The 25387-nt window shown below is 47.2% G+C and overlaps 2 protein-coding genes, 1 long non-coding RNA gene and 3 pseudogenes across 25 annotated transcripts in view; 1 reads left to right on the forward strand and 5 right to left on the reverse strand.

The window, feature by feature from the left end:
• Nucleotides 1-12221, reverse strand: part of RT1-CE12 (RT1 class I, locus CE12) — a 56519-nt gene extending 44298 nt beyond the window's left edge. For 5 of the 11 annotated variants that reach the window (XR_010060667.1, XR_010060666.1, XR_010060664.1 and 2 more), the window contains exons 1-6: nt 12011-12221; nt 11538-11807; nt 11034-11309; nt 9769-10044; nt 9507-9641; nt 9297-9329 (exon numbers count right to left, since the gene is read on the reverse strand). Coding sequence is in view for 7 of the 11 variants with exons in the window: in XM_063279095.1 (XP_063135165.1) it covers nt 9297-9329; nt 9507-9641; nt 9769-10044; nt 11034-11309; nt 11538-11807; nt 12011-12083 (1063 nt within the window). In the remaining 4 variants the exon portion in view is untranslated. The other 6 variants (XM_063279098.1, NM_001008835.2, XM_063279099.1 and 3 more) reach the window with 6 other exon arrangements.
• The window catches only part of LOC120098828 (uncharacterized), a 98233-nt gene that overhangs the window by 51768 nt on the left and 21078 nt on the right, over nt 1-25387 (forward strand). The gene's annotated exons all lie outside the window — the stretch shown is intronic.
• Sacm2l-ps7 (Sacm2l-ps7 pseudogene) lies at nt 296-925 on the reverse strand (annotated as a pseudogene).
• Nucleotides 1011-1089, reverse strand: Sacm2l-ps6 (Sacm2l-ps6 pseudogene; annotated as a pseudogene).
• Sacm2l-ps5 (Sacm2l-ps5 pseudogene) lies at nt 1278-2431 on the reverse strand (annotated as a pseudogene).
• Nucleotides 20294-25387, reverse strand: part of RT1-CE11 (RT1 class I, locus CE11) — a 29642-nt gene continuing 24548 nt past the window's right edge. For 2 of the 8 annotated variants that reach the window (XM_063279411.1, XM_063279415.1), the window contains 2 exons: nt 25349-25381; nt 21262-24962 (listed from right to left, as the gene is read on the reverse strand). In XM_063279411.1, coding sequence (XP_063135481.1) covers nt 24958-24962; nt 25349-25381 — 38 coding nt within the window. In that variant the 3' untranslated portion in view covers nt 21262-24957. Of the gene's footprint in view, nt 20647-21261; nt 24990-25096; nt 25142-25348; nt 25382-25387 lie in introns of those variants that run through there. The other 6 variants (XM_063279409.1, XM_063279412.1, NM_001008834.2 and 3 more) reach the window with 5 other exon arrangements.

Raw genomic sequence — 25387 nt, forward strand, 5'->3', positions numbered from 1 at the left:
GGAGGTGACAGAGCTGAGGCCTGAGCCCATCACAGACAAGAACTGACTCAGCACACCTGGGCACAGCCCTGTCCACACTCAGCTCCCACAGCCTCTCCCTGTCCCACCAGACACACACAGCTTAGTGACACAGATTCTGGAAGCTTCTCCATCTGCCATTTATTTTAGTCAAAAACAAAACGAAACAAACCAAAACCCCAAAACAAAAAACCTCTAAGTATTCCACCCAGTAATTGAAAAAGCCATCCACACTTGAGTCAAGGATGTGAACAATCAAGTTCACACTCAGATTCTCATTCTCAGTGTGAAGTGAGGAGCTGCAGCTCAGGGGAGTCCCCACAGCTTGTGAGCCCCTCAGGGGCTCAGCATGTTACCCCTGGAACCCCGCAGAGTCTGCAGTGTGCAATGAAGGGGAAGTGCTGGCCACAGTAAGGGGTTCCCAAGCTCCTGATTGGTCTTGTCTTCCTCAGGAGCAGGCTGCTGACCACAGCAAAGAGGTGGAGAGTTTCCAGCAGCTGCTCAATGCTCGGACACAGGTAGGGCTGGGTGTGGCAGGAAGACCATTGTGCTGTAGGACAGACCCCCGTGTGCAGTCATGATTACAACCCACTGCCTCGTTGCTAGTCTGTTTCATTTAACTATTTTTTTTAAAGATTTATTTATTTATATGTAATGGGCATCAGATCTCATTACAGATGGTTGTGAGCCACCATGTGGTTGCTGGGATTTGAACTCAGGATCTCTGGAAGAGCAGTAGGTGCTCTTAACTGAGCCATCTCTCCAGCCCTCATTTAACTTTTTAATGTTCCTAACAGCTTAGAAGCAAAATAAAACTGTAACTATTTATGTATGCATGTGCATGCACTATAGCCCTGTGTGTGTGAGTGTGTGTGTGTGTGTATGTGTGTGTGTGTGTGTGTGTGTGTGTGTGAGAGAGAGAGAGAGAGAGAGAGAGTATGTGCACTATGGCCCTGTGTGTGTGTGTGTGTGAGTGTGTCTGTGTGTCTGTATGTGGGTGAATGTGTGTGCTTGTGCATGCACTATAGCCCTGTGTCTGTGTCTGTGTCTGTGTCTGTGTCTGTGTCTGTGAGAGAGAGAGAAAGAGAGAGAGAGAGAGAGAGAGAGAGAGAACGTGTGTGTATATATGTGCACTATGGCCCTGTGTGTGTGTGGGGGGGGAGTGTGTGTGCGTGTGCATGCACTATAGCCCTGTGTGTGTGTGTGTGTGTGCACGCACACACCAAAACAACCAGTCCTGCTTTGAGGGGACTGTGTGTGTGTGCTGGGACCATGTCCTCTCTTTGTCCCTGGGCCTCTGAATTCTCCAGCATTTCTTTATTGTAGACCTAGTCAGTTCTTGGTGGGCAGCAGCAAGAGGGTGGGGTCGTAGCCTAAGGACTGTTGCTGCTTCTGGCCCAGGGGTGGCATAGTGGCTCAGGTGGGGACTGTTTGTACATCTCCAGGAGGGTGGCACATGCCACAGGCCTGGGAAGGTGATAGCTTTGTGCACTGTCTTGAGGGCTACCATGGAAAAGATTCACACAGACTCTGAGATTGTCTGTGTTGTCCTCTAAGTGGCTGTCACAGCTCCTTTGAGAGGGAGGGCCTGGAACACCTGCACCCATGTGTGGAGGCAGGGGTGGACCTGGTTCCAAAACAGACCTTGTCATTTACATGTGACCCATATCCTTCCCACTGCCCTCTGCCCCACCTCTGTATGGAGTTTCCCGAGCAGTGGTTCTCAACCTTCCTGAGACCCTTTAATACAGTTCTTCACGGTAACCCCGACCATAAAATTATTTTCATTGTTACTTCATAACTATAACTTTGCCACTGTTAAGAATAGTAATAGAAACATCTGTGTTTTCTGATGGTCTTAAGCAACCCCTGTGAAAGGATGCTTTGGCCCCCAAAGGGGTCATGACCCACAGGTTCTAGAGTGAAGGAACATCCTTGACCAAGTTCTTTGATTTTGGGGACAGGGTTTCTCTGTGTAGCCCCAAGTGTCCTGGAATTCACTCTGTAGACCAGGCTGGCCTCAAACTCAGAGATCCTCCTGCCTCTGCCTCCCAAGGGCTAGGACTAAAGGTGTGAACCACCATCACCTGGAACCTTGACCAAGTCTTAAACAGAAGCCAGGCTGGTTTGTAGACCTGCAGTCCTGGTTAATTGGGAGCCCGAGGCACTGGTGGGAAAGGCTGCTTCAGTTACAGAATAAGCCCAAGGCCAGCCTGAATCCCATCCTGAAAGTAAAGAGCTGGGACATAGGTCAGTGGCAGGAAGCAGTCCCCATGTCCCATCTACAGCATGGGAGGAAACTTCAGGTGAAAGAAGCTGTCAGGAAAAGAAAGGGTAATTTGAGGTTGTTTCCTTTACCCTATATACCCCAGGACCTGGCTATACCAGGCCGGGGGACCCTAAGCTCAGTGAGACCTGGCCCGGGGAATCCATGCTGCTTTCTCACTTGTCACAACTTTCCCACCTACTCCACCATCCCCTCCAGGTGCCAGTTCCGGGGCTCCCAGGATCCTGGATTCACCCTGGTGTTCTGGAACTTGCTATGTGGTCCAAGAATACAGAGGTCCGCCCTCCTGAGGGCTGGGATTAAAGGCATTTAATCCTAAAGAATCCAGGAACCCTTTCTTGGGTGGGTCCCATCAAACTCAGCAGGTGTGCAGCTCAGTGAGGACAGAGTCAGGAGGTGGGGAGCTCATATCCCGGGCAACAGCAACAACAAAAGAAAGAGAAACTAACGCTCCGATGCGGGGACTGTGCAGGGGATATCCGGTTCCTTACTGTGGCCCTTGTTCAGTGTGACCCGGACAGCTTCGGGGACATTGGAAGCCACAGACTGGCAAGCAGTTCCTGCAGTCTGGAGGGACTTTTGCCACAGCCCAGTCCATCCCCAGGACCTTTGGGAGCTGCGATGCCGCTCTAGGCCGCCAGGCGGCAGCAGAACACACGAGTAGGAGCCTGTCCAGGTCTGGATCACCTAAGTGGCTGTGAGCTTTGAAAGCTGGGGAAGGCTCTTCATACTGAAGCAGCCAGGAATTTCCCCTTCAGCCCCAAATTCTCTGTTTTGTGGCTTTCACCGATCCTTATGATCTCCGGCTGAAACAGATTGCACCTCTGGCTCTTCCCCTGAACACACACACACACACACACACACACACACACACACACACACACACACACCTGACACTTGGCATGCTGAGGTGAGGCAGGAGGATCGAGAATTCAAGTTCCAGACAGGAGAAATGACTCAGAGGTTGAGTGCATCAACTGCTTTTCCACAGGTCCTGAGTTGAATGCTCAGGAATCTGGCGCCCTCTTATGGCAGTCAGGCATGTATGCAGGCAAAACGTGTACATAAAAAATAAATCTTAAAAAGAGATTTCAAGGTCACCCTGAGCTACAAGACATAACAACACAAACAGCATAATTGGGCGAACACACAGGCTGCATCAACCAGTAACATCAGGTGCCAGTCTAGGGGGTGTTGTGTCGATTTTTCCCTTCCATTGCTGAATCTCCAGGACCAGTGTATAAATCTGGTGCAGGGGACCCTAGAGCCCTGCAGTAGGGTTGGTAGGTGTTCCTCCATGCGATAATGTCCCCAATATTGTTCAAGGATCTCTTTCTTTAACGAAATCTTATTTCCCTTCATTTCTTTTTTGTTCTTTAAAAAAAAAAATTTATGTATAATGGTATTTTGCTCCATGTATCTCTGTGTGCCACGTGCATGGAGCACCCCAGGCGGCCAGCAGAGGGCGCTCTATCCCTTCTGAGGCTGGAGTTACAAGTCGGTGAGAGCTGGGAACTGAACCAGGTCCTGTGGAACAGCAGTAAGCATTCTTCACCTCTGAACAACCTCTCCAGCTCCATAATTTACTCAGCATATTTTTATGCCTTGGCTCTCTGTGATTCTTTTCTCTGCAGCACAGGGCCTCTCTCAGCCACCCAACTACCCTGCAGAGACGGTCTGTACAGGAGAACCCTGGGTTCCTCAGGGTCACAGAGTCCAAGAGAAGGAGCTTTCCAATCTGTCCCCACAGTGTTCAGTCTGATGTCCTCCAGCACCAAGCAAGGATTGGTAACATAACTCACACAGGGATCCTTCCAGATGCCCTGTGTGGGCTTCGAGTTTTCAAAACCTACTTTAATAAGCTTACTTAAATGTTTTAACCTCTCTTCTAGCCCACCACCCACCAGAGGTAGAAGAGAGGAAAGGTTAACAGGGCAAAGGGAGATGTGCACCTGTCTAGAAATAGTTCTTTGGGGTCATCAGGATAGCAGCACTTGAGCTCACACGGGTCAGCATTGGCAGTTCAATCCAGAAGCAACTTTGAGGCTCTACCCATCGACTTGAGTCTGCAGAAGCAGGAGGAAGCTGCTGGAACACCACCAGAAGTTCTTTGGTTTGTTTCTCTCTACAAAGTCATGACAAACGATCGGGGAAGAAGGCATCAGCATCATCAGTGAAGAGCGGCTTCAGCAAAGTCCAACGACGACCCACAAAGAGTGGCAAGTGGAACCAAAGCCACACAGTGTTGTCTGCGGTCTGTTGGGTTATATCTAGACCCTTTCCAAACACCACGAGTTCTCTCAAGAGGTCATCTCTCAAGGTATACCAAAACATCCCATGCCCCTTTCCAGACAGCTTCCAGAAAACACCACGTGTCTGCTGCAACAAAAACATACTCTCATAAGAAAGTTTCCAGAAAAACATCTCAGGACACAACCGCATCTCCAAAGAAACCAGAAATTTCCATTTCAAGCCTGGTTCTCCTAGATTAGGTCTTCAGATCAGTTGACTGTGCTGTCAAAGTCTGTCTGTCTTCTTTCTTTTCTTTTAAGATTTATTTATTTATTCTATATAAGTACACTGTAGCTGTCTTCAGACACATCAGAAGAAGGCATCAGATCTCATTACAGATGGTTGTGAGCCACCATGTGGTTGCTGGGAATTGAACTGAGGACCTCTGGAAGAGCAGTCAGTGCTCTTAACTGCTGAGCCATCTCTCCAGCCCCATATGATGTCTTTCTGAGGCAGACACGGGTGAGAGAATATTTTGCTGAAGCAGACACGTGATATTTTGAGAGAATAAATGTGAGTCTACAGGCAAAACCCTGGCATTGGTTCCCCTGTGCACTGCCTTGCTGATTGTGGGTGGTGTCATCACGCAGGTGTAGGCGGGTACAAAATAGAACGAGGCCTGTCATTGGACGAGAAGGAAGTTTGGGTGGGAGAAAAGTTTGAGGGAAGAGGAGGAGACTGGATCTGGAGGAGAGAAAGTGTGGAGAGAACATGGAGGCTGGCATTAAGATTCCACTCTGTGGGGCTGGAGAGATGGCTCAATGGTTAAGAGCCTGATTCCTCTGCCAGAGGTCCTGAGTTCAATTCCCAGCAACCACATGGTGGCTCACAACCGTCTGTAACACAATCTGATGCTCTCTTCTGCTGTGTCTGAAGAGAGTGACAGGGTACTCATATAAAATAAAAAAAATCTTTAAAAAAAAAGATACCACTCTGTGTATTTACAGGTTGTTATGAATGTTCTTAAGGGATAGATGTGTACAGGGCTTTATATGTTTAGGTGGGCAATTATATCTTATCAATTGGATCAGAGGTTATTGTGTTGTGTGTTCTTTCATGTTGCGATTTAAGTTTAAGAGAGTGTGTGGCAGCTAGACACACTGGGCAGCCAGGGAATTGGGATGTGTGTTTGTGGCAAGATATCTACCAGCTATCTTGGGGCACTGTGGTGCCGGATCTAGCAGGGATAAAAGACAGCATTTGAGTTTTTATAATTTTACAACAACAGCTGATCTTTGCTTGTTGTGACTTTGTAGAGAGAAAATGCACCAAAGAACTTCTTGTGGTATACAGGGGATTCTTGCCTTCCATTGACTTGTGCCAATTGGGCGGAGCCTCGTGGTTTCTTCTGGATTGAGGTGCTACTGCTGCTCCCAGTGTGGTATTTGTTGAGTGCACTGGACTGTGGCTGCTGATTCCTGTTTAGTAGTTTGCTAGTGGACCTGACTGCTTATATCCTGACAACAAAGATTGGAATTACCCCAAGGAACTATTTCTAAACAAATCCATGTCCCACTTCACCCTATTAGCCTTTCTTTCCCACTACCTCTGGTGGGTGGTGAGCTAGATGGGAGGTTGAAGTATTAAAGAAACCATATTAAAGAAGTTTTTTAAAACTCCAAGCCTACAGACCCTAAAGTCAGAGACCTGGCTATAAACACACACACACACACACACACACACACACACACACACACACACAATCTTAAACAATCTTAAATAATAATAACTCAAAGAGAGGTGGATGTGCAACTTTTAATCCCAGCAGAAGCAGAGGCAGAGGCAGCATGATCTATGTTTGAGGCCAGCCTGGTCTACATAGTAAGTTCCAGGAGAGTCAGGGCTACTACATACGGAAACCCTGTCTTGGAAAACCAAAAATTAAAAACCAATAGCTCTCTGCCCTGCTCCACTCACCTGCACTCTGGTCGCCTTGCCTTTTGCCCTCCAGCTCTGGACACAACCTGTTCTTTGTTATTCCCTTACATTGTATCACATGCATCTTTCCACTACAGTGCTTGCTCCAGGAAACCAGCAACACCATATTCTTCGTACTGTATCTTAGAAACAGGACTTAGATCTCAAATCTGGAATAGACACTGTGGGCTGATAACAATGGACACAGTTGTGTCACCTGATTGAGGAGTGCATTTCCGCCAGGCCAGACAGAGACAGAGACAGCAGACCAAGGAGAGCATCCATCCATGGTCAGCTCGGTGAACTCTGGGCAACCTGGTTACTCACGGGAGCCTGTGTGAGTCGGGAGATAATCACTGAACAGCCCTGCCCAGTGTGAGTATCCACTCATAACAGCTACATCACTGTAAGCCTCTGCATGGCTCCCAGAAGCTCCACTCAAGATTCCCCCCAACACCTCCAGGAAGTGCTACTGATTCAACCCTGACAGGAACCTGCTACATTGTGTAAGCTCAGTGAATCTGTAACTTCTTGTGTTTCCTGGGCTCATCAGCCTCCTCCAGGCTCCAGCAGGGAATGGTTCAGTCTAGAGGAGAAACTCATGCAGTCACCTCCAGCTTCAGCAGTGGCTCCGATTATTAATGCAACCTCCAGCCAAAGGCTGTGAATGCAGCTCCCTGTCCCCTCACACTGAGGTCAGCATCACCTGAGCTTTCCCCTCAGCAGAGCCCTCCCTTCCTCTCCCCACCTGCCTTTCTGTCTTTGACTCATGACCTATTTATTATCCATTAATACAACATTTATTGTGCATGAGTGTTTGTCTGCTGGGTCTGGGGAAGTCATCCTTCACAAGATGAAGATGGCTGCATCATGACAGAGATTATCACCAAGTTGGTATTCACACATCTCAGTTAAGGCTCCTGGAACTCTTGGCTGGAAATCACAAAGCTAGAAGAGTATCCTTCAAGGGTCAGAATCCGGAACAAAGGAATTTCCTTCTCACAAATTCCCATAATGTAGTTTTGAAAAGATTTATTAATCTTGTCTATGAACTATTTTTTCTGTATTTATTTGTACCATTTGTGAGCCTGATCTCCACAGGGCACTGGATGCTCTTGGGCAGGAGTTATGGATGGCTGTGAGCAACCATATGCGTGCTGGGATCCAGACATCACCTGCATTAGCACCAAGTGCTCTCAACCCCTGGGCTATCTCCAATTCCTGGACTAGTTTCTAAAATAAACATAAATCTAAAGTAGACTCATCCCATCAACCCTGAAGCTTCTCTAGAGGCAGCACCAGGATCCCCAGAGGCAAGGAAGGACAGGGGCATGGGCACAGCACAGATCCAACAGGGCCAGATCTGAGATGAGAGCCTGTGGATCCCTCCTCTGTGTGGATCCTGCAATCCGGGGTCAGCTGGGGAAAGATGGGAAAGATGGGGAGAACCTGAACGGAGGGCCCTGGAAGGAGGCAGGAGCTCAGCAGAGCTTAGTTCTTCTGTGTAGCTCATAGTATCCCGAGAGCACAGCCCTTGTAGAGTCTGGTAGGATAAGAGTGGAAAAACACCTCCTACTCCTGTCACACTTGGCATCCATGGGGAGAGCAAGACAGGAAGCACCCACAGGAAAAGAATAGGCCCAGTCCTCCTCACAAAGAAAAACACAGGAAATAAACACAGAAGACAAAGCCACAGTTAGGACAGCAGCCTGGGCTTCTCATCATCCTGGGGACAGGACAAGGATCTGGCCATCCTGTGACCCTGTGATCACAGACGTGTGCTTCATAATGATGAAAAGAATAGAGTACAGAGATGACACAGCCAAGGAGTGACCCCCAAAGATGACAACACACTGAGCTCCACCTGGGCACAGCCCTGTCCACACTCAGCTCCCACAGCCCCACCCTGTCCCACCAGACACACACAGCTTAGTGACACAGATTCTGGAAGGTTCTCCACCTGCCATTTATTTAAAACAAAACAAAACAAAAACAAAAAACAACCTCTAAGTATTCTCAATCCAGTAATTTAAAAAGCAATCAACACTGTGTCAAGTATGTGAACAGTCAAGTTCACACTCAGATTCTTATTCTCAGTGTAGAAGTGAGGAGTTGCAGTTCAAAGCACCACTGAGTGATAGGATGCAGCTGTCCCCAGCCCCCAACCCCAGGCAGGACCAGCAAGGTTGGCTGTGGTAGGGAATGCAGGCAGTGCAGGGACAGGGTCCAGGTGTGCAGGGCAGGCTGGGCTCCACAGTTCTTCACACTGAAGCCATAGAATCACAGGGAACTTCAGACACTGGTGTCTAAAGAGAACTGAGGGCTCTGGATGTCACAGGAGAGACCTGAACACATCGTCTGTCACTCAGTCCACTTCAGGCAGCTGTCTTCATGCTAGAGAATGAGAGTCACAAACCATCACTGTGAGGAAAACAGCACAACAACCCTCCATTCACAGAGGATTCTGGAGTCCCTGAAACCCAATCATGTCCACATTGCCCCTCCCCAGTCGGACCCCATAGTGTCACCTTTACAATCTGGGAGAGACACATTAGAGCTCTGGCAGCTGTCCCTGTCTAGGGTAAAAGAAAACATGTATATGTATAATCTATACACGTTTATGTTTCCGTATATGTACATAAACGTATGTATGGATTAATATCATGGTACAACTCAGGCCCCCAGAAGATTTCTCTGGAGGAGCTACTATGGATTCCCAGAGCTCCCCACATCTCCAGCTTCACTCCAATACCCTCAGGGACACTCCTACCCCCACACTAACCTGGAGCAGGGGTGTAGTCTCCTCCTTCCCCACCTGTGAGAAGAAAAGCTGTGAGAGCTCAAGGAAGACCTTGACAGGAGAAAGTTTCCAGAACTGACAGAGGACTCAGTTGGAGACAGCAGCAATGCTGGGTGTGGCCATGTTTCCCATTAATGAGCAGAGCGCTCTTTTAAAGGAATCTGAGGGGAAACAGACCCTGCCCTTTCCTACCTGTGTTTCTCTTCCTCACAACAGCCAACACAGCTCCAATGATCACAGCTCCACTGATGGCCACAGCAGAGATGGCTCCAAGGACAACATAAATGACATTGAATTCCATGTTGGAGTTGGTGGATGAAGGAGGCTCTGGGAAGAACAGGTACAGGAAATGAAGGTGGAGGTCATGACCCCAGCCCTCAGCCCTGACCAGCTCAGAGTCTGCAGAAGGCTCCAGCTTTTCCTGACCCCAGATCTGCACCCACACCCTCCTTACCCCATCTCAAGGTGAGAGGCTCAGGCAGCCCCTCATGCTCCACAAGGCATGTGTAATTCTGCTCCTTCCCAAGAGGCACCACCACAGCTGCCCACTTCTGGAAGGTTCCATCCCCTGCAGGCCTGGTCTCCACAAGCTCCATGTCCTGGGTCAGGTCCTCCCCATTCATCTGCCAGGTCAGGGTGATGTCAGCAGGGTAGAAGCCCAGGGCCCAGCACCTCAGGGTGACATCACCTTCAGGTCTGGGGTGAAGGGTCACATGTGCCTTTGGGGGATCTGTGTGGAAGATTTAAGAAATCACACAGTTAACAAGACAAACTGAAATCTACACAGGACACAGTTAAATCAATGATGACACTGAACTGTGTGTGTCTGACACTTCAACTGTCATCAACTAGTGAGCTGCAGGGAGAGCTGGTCCCCTCAGCACAGAACTGCACACTTTCCTGAGGAACTCAGAAGCTAAGAGGGAATCCACATGAGCCAGTGGGTGAACACAGCCGTCCTTATGTGAAGTTCTATAGCATGAGATGGGTGGTCATAGAACAGAAGAGGGAATGGAAAGTAATTGATTTAATATGTGTTTGCAGACAAACACTGCCTGGAAGCAAAATAATGCTTTAAAAAAAAAAAACAAAGAAAGAAAAGATAAAAGAAAGAAAGAAAGAAAGAAAGAAAGGAAGGAAGGAAGAAAGAAAAAAGAAATCCCACAATTTATATTTCTCCAGGGTACCCCACAAGGGCTCATGGGACCATTCTCCACTGTAGAAATAGAGAGAAATGGGGTGTGGAAGAAGTGCAAACCCCACATTCAGAGATGGATCTGTGAGAATGTATTCTTTGGAAAGTTGTAGAAACTGGGGGAACCAGCCTAGTGAATTTGAGTCCATGTCTCCCATGAGGTAAAGGAGAGTTCCACTCCTGAGGTGCAAGGGCTGACACACTCAGCAGGACAGGAGTCAGTGTCCTCAGAGAGTGGGTGTGGGCAGAGGACCTGGCCTGGGAGAGGCCATGACTGACAGCAGGGAGCCCCTGCTGTGAAGTGGGGAAATTCTCTCCTTCCCTCCTGAGAGGGACTCACAACTCTCCAGGGAGAAGGCTGGGCCCTGGGAGAGGCAGTGCAGTCACTGTGATGAGGGATGAGGAGACCCAGGGACACTGTCTCCCCTCTGAGACAGGGGCATCACCCTTCTTAGGGTTTCTTCTTCCCCAGGACTGAGCCCCAGCCCGAAGGCAGGGAGACGGGAAGCCCCCCGACCTCGCACCTGAGCGCAGCAGCGTCTCCTTCCCGAGTTCCAGGAATCTGCGGAGCGACTCCACACACTCTCCTTCCAGATTGGCCCTGCGTTTCTCTGCATAACGAGCCCGCTCCCACTTGTTTCGGGTCATCTGCGCCACCACGTCCGCCGCCGCCCACGTTTTCAGGTCTTCGTTCAGGGCGATGTAATCGCGGCCGTCGTAGGCGAACTGATCATACCCGCGGAGGAGCCTCCCGTCCGACCCCACGTCACAGCCAAACATCAACTGGAGTGTGTGAGAGTCTGGGGGATCCGGCAGTCAGACTCGGCCCCTCCTATTCCCGCCCACCTGCTCGCCCCACCCCTGCTCCCGCCCACCTGCGCCCCCGCCCACCCCTGGACTCCTCAAAACGGAAACCGAAAAGCGCCCTGGTCGGTTCTGCTCCCGAACCCTCAGATTTGGGATCTGGAACGTCTCCGACCTCTGTGGGGACGCTGAGGGGTCGTGACCTCAGGCCCGGGGTCACTCACCGCCCTCGCTCTGGTTGTAGTAGCCAAGCAGTGTCCTCAGGTTCACTCGGAAAGTCTGCTCCTTTTCCTTGGCTCCCTGCGTCTCCCGCTCCCAATACTCCGGCCCCTGCTGCTCCATCCACCGGGCCCGCGGCTCGTATCTCGGATTCTCCGCGTCACTGTCGAAGCGCACGAACTCCGTGTCGTCCACGTAGCCGACTTCCATGAACCGGGGCTCCCCGAGGCCGGGCCGGGACACGGCGGTTTTGAAATACCGCAGCGAGTGTGAGCCTGGGGGCGGCGCGCGGATGAGATCCTTACCTCCTCCCGGGACCCCGGGCGGGTGTGGGGGCCGGGCGGGGAGCAGGGCGTGGGGCTCCGGACTCGGGTGGAGAAGGGGTGGGGGTCTGTTGTGGGACGCGGGGACTTGGCTTCCCCGGTGCCGCCCCAGCCCCTCCCTGCAGAGGCGGTTTCCCTCCCGACCCGGCACTCACCCGCGCGGGTCTGGGTCCGGGCCAAGGCGGCCGCCAGCAGCAGGAGCAGCAAGGGCGGCGCAGTCACCCCCATCCGAGATCCCGGACGCGTGTGAGACAGCCTACAGGGACTTTACAACCAACCCAAGATCGCGCTACCCAGTGGGAGGTCAAAGCGAATCAGATCCTAGGAGCTGTAAAGAGGGTTGTGGCTCCAGGGCAAGAGAAGGGCAGGGCTGTGCTGCAGGAGAACTCAGGGAGCAGAGAAAGGCCCTTGTGCACCTCTGTGTTAGCTAGGGTTTCCGTTGCTGTGATAAGACCCCATACCAAAAGCAACTTGAGGAAGAAGGATTTATTTCAGTTTCCACTTCCACATCACAGTCCATCATTGAAGAGATTCAGGGCAGGATCTTGAGGCAGGACTCTAGAGGTAGGAGCTGAAGCAGAGACCATGAGAACCATCGCTAACTACCTCGTTCCTCATGGCAGCTCAACCTGTTTTCTTGTACAATCCACGACCACCAGCCAGGATTACCTCCAGTGGGCTGAGCCCTTCCATATTCATCGTTAATAATAACTTTAAAAATGCCTCATAGACTTTCCTAAAGGCGGCCCTGGATGGATGCATTCTCTCTACTCAGGATCCTGTTCCCAAATCTGTCTTGGTTTGTGTCAGGTTGACAAAATGCAAACAGCATGGCTTCCTGGTGCAAGGTTGCCCAGTGAGAGCTGAGGGAGGAGAATGTGGATGAGCTCCTCCCCCTGACCTACCCTCTGGATGCAGGACCCAAGGTAAACAACAGTTGGAATGCAAAGAAGGGGTGGGTTCCCACCTCATCCCTGCCCCTCAGTCCTGAGGACTTGTCTGTCCCCTGCCTGTTGGATGCTGCTGCTGATATAATCACAGGAGAGACTGATCAAGTCAGAGCATGTGGGGGGGAGGGGAGAAATAGGGACATTTTCTTCCCTCAGAGCAGGCCAATCTGATTGTGGAGGGAGTGAGGAGAGGCAGGCAAGTTAGGTAGGTTAGGTAAGTAGGTAGGTAGGTAGATAGATAGATAGATAGATAGATAGATAGATAGACAGACAGATAGATAGAGTTAGATATAGATACACATAGAGACAGATACATAGAAACATACATACATGCATACATACAAATGTACATACATGCATGTATACATGTGTACAACATGCATACATGTGTACAACATGCATACATGCCAACACATCAGACACACAGACAGACAGACAGTATTGAAAGAGGAATGAGAAGAAGCACCCTTCCACTCTTTGAACGTTTACAATTTCTGTCTTTGCTCAGACTTCATGCAGCTTCAGGTCCTGCTCCACCAGACACCTGCCCAGCTGGGCAAACATTCAGGGTGACCCTGGGAGGCTTCTTAGAGTTCTCCCATGGATCAGAGGGCTAAGGGATGTTGCAAAGATCACAGCATAGAACAGACTTCATGTGAGAGATTTATTGGGGGTGGGTAGTGGGTGGAAGAGAAAAAGAGCCGTCTGCGAAGACCTGGGCAGGATAAAGGTGCACAACTTGTGGCCACAGTGGAAATGTGTCACATTTGGTGGCTGGTGATGATGTGGCTTCTAGCACTGAGGGTCTGAGAGAAGGCTGGTTCTGGAAGGTGGGTGGTTGTTGGTTACAGACATCCCTTCCTCTTATTCACTCTGTACAGTGAGAAAATAGGAAGGGGTGATCCATGAGGCCTCACAAGGTCATCATACTCTTTAGACTGCCTCCTGATCTCTGGGGTATGGCAATATCTCTGAAGACCCAAGAAAGCTGGGAAGCTGGGGAGGTTCAAAAACAGCAGACTGTCCCCTCACTGTCCAGGCTCTGCAGGGCCATCTGCAGCTGAGGAATGCAGACTCATCTTTAAGTTGAACCATCATGGGGCAGGTGCTTTGAAGCTGTGTGGCACCTGGATTTTGAGGAAACACCTGGAGCTAGCATTTCCCTGAAGCACATCTGTATAGATAAGGATCAGAAGGTAAAGTTAAGGACATTAGAAGAAATTTGTTCCTTAGGTGGACCTTTGAAACTTTTAGGCTCATTAGTTGGGGATGGGGCATCCCAAGACCTCAGAGAGGAGAAGGTAACCCCACCCTTGGGAATAAACTGAATAGGCAGGAGATGAAGCAGGATGTTTATCAACAGTACTTATCTGGAAACCATTTGACTCATGAGAGGTGGATTTAGGTAGATTCTTCAAAGCTTAGAAGATTTTTTAAGTTTACAAAATGAGATAAATTTTAGACATGCTAACATACCACTGTGTTCTGTACTGGATGTCACATTGTAGAAAAGGCAACGGACTTATGCCTTTGAGTTGTAGTAAAAGCATGGGGACCCCAAAATGACTTCGTATTAAAAGCATGAGGACTTTTTCCTCTCTCCAGACACTGGGTGTATACAGATTGGACAGACATTTTTTTAGGTCAGTGAGAAGCACATTTAGTCTGTACTTAGAAGTATAGCATACCATAGGAAATACATATCTTGAGCTTGTGACTGTAATAGCAATCACAATTTATCATACTTAGATCAATAACTCATCTGAACTTCATTGATGAATTTTAAACTCTGAGGTTTCTAGGTCTAAATATAACAGTAGCATAGAGAAGGAAGAAATCGGAAACGTTTTCGGTTTTGTTTTTGTTTTTTTTCTTTTTTCTTTTCTTGGAGCTGGGGACCGAACCCAGGGCCTTGCGCTTGCTAGGCAACGTTTTACATACACCTTAAATCACTTTCTTAGACCTTTACAATTGCATTTGCACACCTTAAAACACCTCCTTAGACTTTTATAAATTGTAGTTAAAGCACTTTTTCAGACCTTTATAAGTCACATCTACCGATCTCAAAGCACAGTTTTAAGAGTCTTGCAACTTAAGCTTTCATATCCTTAGAACCTACTTAAACTTCGCAGTTTTTTCTATCCAATTACTCACCACAAGATGCAGGTGGTTGGTTACTGAGAGCAATCATTGTAAAACATCTTCCTTTACAAAAAGGGATAGTAAAAAGTTGCATTGAAATCTGTTGCGTGGATTTATCTCTTCTTAGAATCTCGCAACAATGTGATCAGTGTCTGGACACAGTAGCAACTCTAGGAAAGTGGCCTATGATGTTTACACAGGGAGAGAACTGAGGAGCACCTGAAGCCCATGTTGTTGCTTGCGGTTGAACTGACAAAACTCTCCCTAGTCAACACCATCAGAGCTCTGGGAAGCGTGAATTTCACCTGAGTAAGTAGGTACAGACCAAGCAGCTTCCAAATGTCTTAAAAATGACAGACTTCTCCCTTACCTGGACAATCCCTGAAGGTTCCACTGTGGGAGTCTTGATTTCAGTGCAGGCAGTAGACCCAGGGCAGCATCAGTTTTCCAACATCTTAAAGTGTTCAGGGCTGTAATAGTAAGGATATCTGACCTGAACAAACTTCCCTAGTTTCTAGTAACTTGTTTTGTGCTTAACTTTGGAAACATACACAGGAGCTTAATAAACCGTGTTCCTGTTCTGGACGTGCATTGTTAATTGTCCTCAACAGTTTACAATAAGTTGGCAACTTTCCTAAGATTCAGATTTTGCAACTTTGTCTCTGTTAAGTTTGAGTCTTTGTAATTTGAGGTGAAGCTCCTTTATCATCCAAATAAACCATAAATGCTGTAGCCTCGTCCATAGGAGCCTGGTGGCTTGCTTTTATCGCATACCATTATAGGTTACCACAGTTTTTGTATAACTCGGTTTTTCCAAGAGCTAAAGCCCAACAAGGTGAGCAAGGACACAAAGCTACACAATGTCACGGTGACGCTGAATAGGCCTTAGAAATGTATAACGTATTACTCAGTATACCTTATTTGTTATCAAATATAATTGGTTGAGATATGGCTCTGAAGTCAAGAGCACTGGCTGCTCTTCCCCAGGTCTTGAGTTCAAATCCCAACAACCACATTGAAGGCACAATGGTCTGTAACTATGGTTTCAGGAGTCTGTCACAATCACAAAGCCATGAATGCGTATAATGCTCTTATAACATAAAATTTTAGAATGAAATGCCTACCTTATTCATTTGGTGTGTGTTGTGCTTATCTACACTTTATCGCAGCTTGGTGCTCAGTAGTTAGTAAAGGCGTAGCAGTTTAGACACACATCTTAAACCAGATTTTGATAAGCCAAGTAGACATTCAAAACCTTAAATTTTTATAATTACATACACTATATTCCAAACCAGAGTTGAGTCACAAATATAGTACGTTGTAACAAATGTAACCTTAAATTGTTACTTTCATACAAAAATGTATGCCAATCAGAAATCCTTGAGTCTGGTTGGATCCTTTAGTCTACAAGGAGATACAATGATATACATGAGCTCACAAGAACAAAGAAGTTTTACCGTTATAGTTGCAAGTGGTCATCTGAAGATGATCCTGATCTCACAGGGCGTGGACTCTTTAACCATAGTAAAGATGGCTGCCAGTCATATGGAAGCGTATATTTTGATGAGGTCATCAGCCAAGATGGAGGAGAGACGCATGGTCTATCTTAAAACATCTGTTTTCGTGGTATGTTGCTTTTAAAAACAAAAGCTCATTGTTTTCATTTTACCAATGAAGATGAAGGGGCCAGATTTTGGGGTGAAAACCTGCTGGCTCAACGAGGCAAAGAAAGACCTCCCTACTCTACCAAGGCCTCAGAAGGTGAAAGCTCCTTCTCCACACCTTCAGTTCCCTCCACCTCAGTCTCCCTCCTTTCTACTTCCTGTGTTTTCCTATGTCCACCCCTGCCTTCTGATCGCATGCTCTGCCTCTTGACCTATGGCTGATTTTATTTAACACCGTTTACAGAAAGCTGTTGGAGAAAAGCTGTGTGTAAGTCTGAGCCGCACCACAGCAACCTGTCCACACTGAACAGAACGCTCTTGGCTTAAAGGCGTTTCTTAGGGCTGTGCAACTCCACAAGCAGAGACAGGATTTTCCTGTTCCAAGTTTACAATCTTGAACTACACAATGTGATCAGGTATCTTGCAACATTCCCCCCTTTTTGTCTGAACAGTTGCTGTTTTTCCAGCATCAATAAACTATATACTGTCCGGTAACAATCACACTCACAATGTCCAGTCCACTTATTTGAATTTGGCAACCTTGGAGAAAGTGTTCCACTCTCTGTCCAAGTTCGGTGAGTCCAAAGGTCTGTACACAAATTGCTATTAAAACTTACACTTATCAACCTACCTCTTTTTAAGCCTTAAAACAGTGCTGGAGAGATGGCTCAGCGGTTAAGAGCACTGATTGCTCTCCCAGAGGTTTCTGAGTTCAATTCCCAGCAATCACATGGTGGCTCACAACCATCTGTAATGGGGATTTGATGCCCTCTTCTGGTGTGTCTGAAGATAGCAACAGTGTGCTCATATAGCTAAAATAAATCAAAACAAATAAAAAAAAAACCGTAAAACATTTTTAAAATCCTAAACAATTTAGGTTTAACTGTGAGAGTTTAACTATCTAGTCTTCAACCCCATCAGAGACCTGAGAAGAATAAATGTTCTCAAAAGAGACAGGAAGTGCAGAACAAGCAGCTTCTGAAAGCATAGGAAGGACAGAGACTGCTGGCTACCTGGACAGTCACCCAGGGGTTTCTGGAAGTTTGGAGCATCCATGTCTTCAGGCCACTGGCCCAGAGCATCTGACAGATTGTTCTGTGAACCATGAGGGACTTCTTCTCTACCTAGTCTTGACAGAGTTCAGCATTTGCCTTCCTGTGCTTTCTTGGTCCAGGCTGGACAGTATTCTGTCAGCAGTTGAAGGAAGGACAGTTTCTTGCCCAGTGGCAGCCACATGTGAAGCAAACTCTGTAAGGAGGTTCTTCAATGCTCAGCGTCTTCCTTGAAGTAGTATGGCGGTGCTGCCAGGAGCGGACACATCTCATTGTAAAAAAATTAGTCTTAAATTAATAAGACATCTCTGAATCTTATATTCAGTAGATGTCTGAGGTTTTTTGAAGACTAGTACCTAACAAAACCAAACAAACAAAAGTTTGATGAACTATTAACTAGCATTTTACAAATTTTCTTTTTTTTTTCTTTTTTTCAGAGCTGGGGACCGAACCCCAACACCTTACAAATTTTCTAAAACAGTTTGTAATAGGCACTTTCAAAAAGGACTAGTCCTTCCCATTGTCTTGTTAAGAAATTCATAGGTATCTTAATGTCATGTGGTTGATACATAGTTAAAAGTTCTTATGTTGTTACCAAAATATAACCTTACTTTTGTATCAATATCCAAGGATCTATACCAATATAACCAACTGTAACCTTAATTTGAATCCATACACAAAGATCTATACTAATGTAATCAAATAAACATCAATTTTGTTTCAATTCACAAAGCTAATATAATCTTTTAAAAATATACAATAATTTTGTATCAATACACAAAGTTGTATGTAAGAATAGACTGAATAATTTACCCGTTCCCTATTATTCCTATGCACTCCTGTATCCCCTTCTGTCTTCTCAGTAGTGAAGCTGTCCCTGCCAAGCTCTCTACACTGCAGGGCTTGGTGGGGTTTCACAGTCTCAGGATTCGGGATTCCTGAGTTCCGAGTTCTATACAATGTTCACGTCAGTTTCCTCTGACCTCGGGAATCTGAATATCCTGAGTAGTTTGGAGTCTGAAGCTGATCGATGGGTGACTTTGTCACTTTAGCAGCGATCCCATCTATGTAGAGCACATCAGTCAAGTCAAAGGTGCCCACTGTTTGCACAGGACCTGGCAACAGAAGAGGCGTGGGATCACAACCTTTAAAGTTTATCAAGGTGCTATTAAAACCTTGGTGTGGTTCCCATGGCCTTGGCCCCAGCACTACGGTATGAGGGTGAGGGCAGAGGCAGGCAGATCTTTGGAGTTTGAACTCTAGGCCACCTGGAGTTCCAGGACAACTGGTGCTTCAATGTGTGTGATATGGTGTGTGTGTGTGTGTGTCTTTGTGTGTGTGTGTGTGTGTGAGTGTGTGTGTGTGTGTTTGTGTGTGTGTGTGAGTGTGTGTGTGTGTGTTAAAAATAAAACCAAAGGGTCAGAGAGATGGCTCATCGGTTAAGAGCACTATCTGCTCTTCCAGAGGTCCTGAGTTCAGATCCCAGCAACCACATGGTGGCTCACAACCATCTGTAATCGGATCTGATGCCCTCTTCTGGTGTGTCTGAAGACAGCTACAGTGCATTCATAGACATAAAATAAATAAATCTTGAAAGAAAGGAACCCTTTCTTTCCCATGTTACTTTAAAGAATAAAATAAAAAATAAAACTAAAACCACACCGAAATGTATCAGAACGTGTGCTTGCTTACCATGGAAGGTATGAAGTCAGCAGGCATCATGAACTCAGTTCTCTCCTGCCTTTATCTGAGCCACAGACAAGGAACTTCGGTAGCTGGGCTTTTGTAGCAAGCAGCTTCAATCAGTCCTGGTAACAGCCTTTTCCAATTGATATGTCTGAGTGTTCACCAGCATACATGAACTAATTAATAATTAATCGATTAGGTAGTGCATGGAAAATCCAGCTGCTGCAATGACAAACTACTTCAAAGCTTGCGTGCATCTCTCTGCTGCTGTCAAATACCACGGCTGAGATTCTTCCCAGCGACCCGGGGCCCTGAGCAGGCTCCACACAGGTCATTGTGAGCACAGCACTGCTCAGGACTGTTCCTAAGAGCAGAGACAAGAGCTTTTGTGTGCATATGCACACACACGTGCACACACACACGCACACACACACGTGCACACACACACACACCCCACTGTACGCTCCCAGGGCGGCTCCCAGGATAAAGCAGCTGTCCGTGAGCTTGCTTCTGAGGCTCAGTGGTTGTGAGTAATGAATGCTCAGTTGCTGGCTGCAACTGCGTGCCTGCTTTGTAAACACTCACCAGACTTGGAACAGGCTTCCGGCAGAAGGGGGTTCTGTTAAAGCTGCAGCGTGCTCAAGTGCACCCTTTGGGTGTGTAATGAAAGTGTGCAAAGGAAAAGAGTTAAAGCCCATCGCACTGTTGCCTCTTCCTTCCAGGGAGGGGTGCAGTCTCTCAGGTGCCTCATAGCCTACTACGTGGTACTCAGTCCCCACATCCGATTTATTTCTGTGTCTATGATGGCTTTGCTTGCATGCACATCTGTGCACCATAAGCGTTCTGTATCCACGGAGCAATATTACCCACAGAAGACACTATCTGAATCCTTATTTTTTTTAAAAATTTATTTATTTATTATATATGAGTACACTGCAGCTGTCTTCAGTCGCACCAGAAGAGGGCATCAGATCTCATTACAGATGGTTGTGAGCCACCATGTGGTTGCTGGGATTTGAACTCAGGGCCTCTGGAAGAGCAGTCAGTGCTCGTAACCACTGAGCCATCTCTCCAGCCACCTCATTCTTAGTTTTGTTAAAAAAAACAAAAACAAACAAACAACTCTGATAAATCAGGTCTAGGTTTAGGAGTGGTGGTGACGCAGAGAGAGGCATGGAGAGGGTGGGCTGAGGTGTCAGGGGTGGGGCAGTAGTGTTTCCTCCCTGACCCCTGCGTCCTCGTCTACAACACATTGCCACGGTCCAGAATGGGTGATTCCTTTACTGTGTCTGTTCAACTGAAGAAAAAACCAGTCAGTTACAACAAGGCACACAATGGGAACACACACACACACACACACACACACACACACACACACACACTCGAAGCCGACCCTCTCCCGCCAACTGTATTTACATGATTGTGAGCTGACGTGGGTATTGAGAATTGAACTTGGGATTTCCTGGAGAACAAAAGCGCTCATAACCTCTGAGCCACTTCCTCAGGCCGGAAATCTCACCCTTGAAGTTTTTAAAATGTATGCATGTGTGGTTTTGTATATGTGTATATGTGTGTCAGGTGTATGCAGTGCACTCTCACGACAGTGTGTTGAATGACCTGGGCCCAGTTACATGGGTAGGTGCTGTGAACTCATTGTGCATCCTCAATGGTGCTGGTCCCGCCCAGCCCAGGAGGGGGCAGCAGGCGTCAGGGGGCGGTTCCTCCCTCGGCCCTGCCCAGTGCTGTGCAGCTCCCTGCAACTAGACAAGGTTTGGGGGCTGCAGCCCCCGCGGAGCCCCACCCCCGGTTCTTTTGTCTTTAACTCATTCTCCCACGGGTCTCATTGTGCAAAGAGAATAACATTTTAGAATGAAGCTTCTTACAACACACTAAAAGGAAAGAATTAAAAGCCTTATAACAAAAAGATTCGGATTTAATTATAAAAGTATGATTATGACAATTGTAGGAATAGACCCATCAAAATTATAGACCGTATACTAATACTGAGATTCCTTCATTATGGGTAATCAATGTAGACTGGCCTAGAGTTTGTAACAACTATTTGGGAGCAATTAACACATGTTCTTTAATTATATGTAAGTACACTGTAGCTGTCAGAACAGGGTATGGGATCCTGTTACATACAGATGGTTGTGAGTCACCATGTGGTTGCTGGGATTTGAACGCAGGACCTCTGGAAGAGCAGTCAGTGCTCTTAACCTCCAAACGATCTCTCCAGACTTACAAATGTCCTAAAAGAAAACAACTTCAGTTTACAAAAAGTACTAATTGGATTGTCCAATGCACTGTAAAAGGAACACTATTTCCTGAAGCCCCTACAGTCCATCTGGATGAAAAAGCTGGGAATGGCTGATAATAATTCAGTAAAAAAAGAAAGAAAGAAAGAAAGAATAAAGAAAGAAAGAATATGTAATTCAAAGCCCATGTGCTTCAGTGCAGAACTCAGAGTTGTATGCAATCTTTATCGTATTATCAAAACTTCCTGAATCTCTTAATATAGTGACTGAGTCTCAATATGCAGAAAGACTTGTTCTCCACACAGCAACTGCTGAATTTATTCTGGATAATTCAGAATTCACATTATTTTGCCTCTGCACCAGACAATCAGAAATAGCTATTATCCATGACATATCACTCACATTCAGTCTCTCACAGCCTTGCCAGGTCCATTAGGACAGGGAATGAAGGAAATGACTGATTATTCATAAGGAGTGTGTTAGGAGCCTCAGATTTTCCTGAAAACCACTATGTTAACAGTTAAGGTTTAATGTAAAAATTCTGTAACCTGGCAACAAGCGAAGGAATTTATAAAGAAATGCCCTACTTGTTTTTTGTACAACCAAACTCCATTACACACTAGAAGTCACTCTAAGGGCACCAACAAAGTAAATAAAAAATGGAATCTGGCAGATAGATGTGTTTCAGTTTGCAGAATTTGGAAGCCTAAGGCTTGCACCACACCATTGACACATACTCAGGCTTCCAATGGGCAAATGCTTTGAGTTCTGAAAAGGCTGGCTCTCTAATTGCACATTTACTGGAAGGCATGGCTCTCATGGGAATAGGTGTACAAACTAGGACCGACATTGCCCCTGCATACGTCTCCAGTAAGATGCAGCAATTCTTCCCTCATTACAAAGCACATTACAGCTACACCACACAATTCTACAGGGCAAACAGTAGAAAAGACCCAATTACACCTTAAAGAACACAGGTATAAAACAAAAAGAAAGAATAAAGGCCCCAGGGGTAGACTAAATCATGCTCCATTAACTTTGCATTTTCTGAATGTTAACAAGAGAGGACCAACAGCTGCCAAGAGACACTGGATCAAGGGAAAAACTGTGGAATTAAATCACCCTATATACTACAAGGATGTGTTAACATCAGAATGGAAGTCAGCAAATCTATGGTGTTGGGGATGCTGATTTGTTTTTATTCTCGCAGAACAAAAAAAAGCTGTAGATTGCATCAAAAGTCATAAAGCTCAGGGTTGACCCAGGAGCTCCTCTGAAAACCATGAGCACTCACCCAGATCAACCAAAGGAGAGAGCCTGACCAGATACTGCCCTCCCCTGTCTGTCAGAAAAGCCCAGACCAGAAATGTTCAGCTCCTAACCACTGACAGGCCCATGTCACAGAATATTTTATTATTGTACATAGAAAACCTAACGGTTAGCAAAATATAAAATCCTCAGTAGATACTGCATTTGGCAGATCCAGGATATGTGTCCTGGTGTGGTTTGGGTGCCTCTGAATTCCCCACAGATAAGAACGCAAAAGGGAAAGATCCTGCTTATTTTAAGGCAAGGTGCTTAGGAGAGGTCCTGTGGTCCTTGCTCTATGACCTGAGGCAAGGTCAGCAGGTGGCCTTGTGCTCCCTTCAACCATAAAGTGAAATGGTTGGGCCTGTAGTGGCTTGCCCTGGACAGCCCCCAACCCCAACTCCCATGACAGTGAAATGGTTCAGCAGGTTAGGGGGTAAGGGAGCAACTAAATGCTTTGAAGAGCCCTTATGGAATAGGATTTTCTCTTAGGACTTGCAGGAATGACAGAGAAGCAGCTGGCAGGACACAGGTAAAATATAAATCCAGGAAAGAGAGCTCAGGAGCTCTCTTGGGTTTGCAGGAGCTCAAGAGAAAGGCAGACTAGACTGATAGAGTGACACAGACAGATTTCTGAAGGTCTGGAGTTTAGTTGTAGCATCAGGCTGGTAAATAGATATCTCGTATATAGTTAAGAAAATAAAGTTTCCTTGCTGAGCTGTCAGGTTTTTTCCCTCAGCTTCTGCCTCCCGTGTCTTTAGTGCTATGAATATGAGATGATTTAAATGGTCACAGGCCTCTGAGGGGGACTTTGCTCTCCTGCCATACAGAGCCATCCAAAGGCAGAGCAACCACAGGTGCATCAGCTGCAAGACCCAGGTGCACAGAGCTGGGGGTGGAGATTAAGAGACTTCAGGGAGTTAACTCCAGAACACCAGACGGAAAAGGTAAGACAGTCCAGGTTCAGGAATCGGTACCCAAGTTACAGGGGAGAAGCCTCTCTGTTAGGTCTTATCTCAGCTGTGGAGGTGCTCCTGAGAGATGAGCAGACAGATCTCACCAGACCCCTGAGAACCCTGGCTACAGGGAGAGCCCAGGGCAGCTTTCCGACCACATGTGTACTGTGTGGCAATCAGTTCAGTTCACAGGTCGGCAGCAGCTCTACCCACTTGCAAACACCTCGTGTACACCAGCAGTCCAGTTTGGTAGAGTCAGGTGAGCAACAGTGGCATCACCAAGCAGAGAGAGCTAGGCCTGGCAGGAGTCAGCTGGAGGGACCAACAGGAACCCCAGGAGACGTTCTCAGCTGGGCCTCTGTCAGGGAAGCAGAGATCAGCAAAGTCTCATAAGCGTTCCATGGCGAGCTGTAGCAGCAAGACAACCTCTGTGTCAGTCACTCTGTGGAGCCCTATTTATACCCTCTGAACATCGAGAGTCCTCCATGTGCCTTGACTCAGAACGAGTCTTGCTCAGCACATGCATTCAGTCAGCCACAGTCCTCGGAAACAGCAACAGACTGCAGCACACCACCAGAAGTTAATTGGTGCATTTCTCACTATGGAGCCGTGACAAATACAGCTCCAGTATGCAATGTAAGGCGGACCAATACATGCATGTTGTGAGCAAAGTCTCCTTCATCGCATGTCCTTTCATGTGCTTGCTTTAGCAGAACATCCTCTCTCCTGTGTCTGTCTGAGGGAAACATTCCTTCCCCAGTCAATCTCAGTCTTTCACACCTGTGTCCACTGTAAGGAAACATTCCTCCTGTTTGCCACAGCAAAACACCATCCAAACGACTTTCCTGAGAACCCTGAGTTTCCACTTCAGAGCAGGAAGGTTGGCTGTGGAAGGGAACAGAGGGCAGTGCAGAGACAGGGCCCTGAAATGCAGGGGCAGGCTGGGCTCCACAGTTCTTCACACCGAACTCACAAAATCAGAGGGAACATCAGACACTGGTGTGTAAAGAGAACAGAGGACTCTGGATGTCACAGGAGAGACCTGAACACATCGTCTGTCACTCAGTCCACTCCATGCAGCTGTCTTCATGCTACAGAACGAGAGTCACAAACCATCACTGTGAAGACAACAGCCCAACAACCCTCAACTCACAGAGGATTCTGGGAGTCCATGAAACCCAATCATGTCCACACTGCCCCTCCCCAGTCAGACCCAGAGTGTCACCTTTACAATCTGGGAGAGACACAGAGCTGTTGGGGTTGGCCTTGCCTATGGTAAAACAAAACACACATGCACACACACACATTCACACATACACATACACACAAATACACACACACACACACACACTCATTTCAAGGTACAACTCAGACCCCAGAAGATTGCTCTATAGAAGCTATTATGGGTTGCCAGAACTCCCCACCATCTCCAGCTTGACTCTAATCACCTTGGGACAATCCTGCCCCCCACACTAACCTGGAGCAGGGGCGTAGTCTCCTCCTGTTCCTCCTGTGA

The sequence above is a fragment of the Rattus norvegicus genome, chromosome 20, assembly GCF_036323735.1.
Source record: "Rattus norvegicus strain BN/NHsdMcwi chromosome 20, GRCr8, whole genome shotgun sequence".
Classification (NCBI taxonomy): Eukaryota; Metazoa; Chordata; class Mammalia; order Rodentia; family Muridae; genus Rattus; species Rattus norvegicus.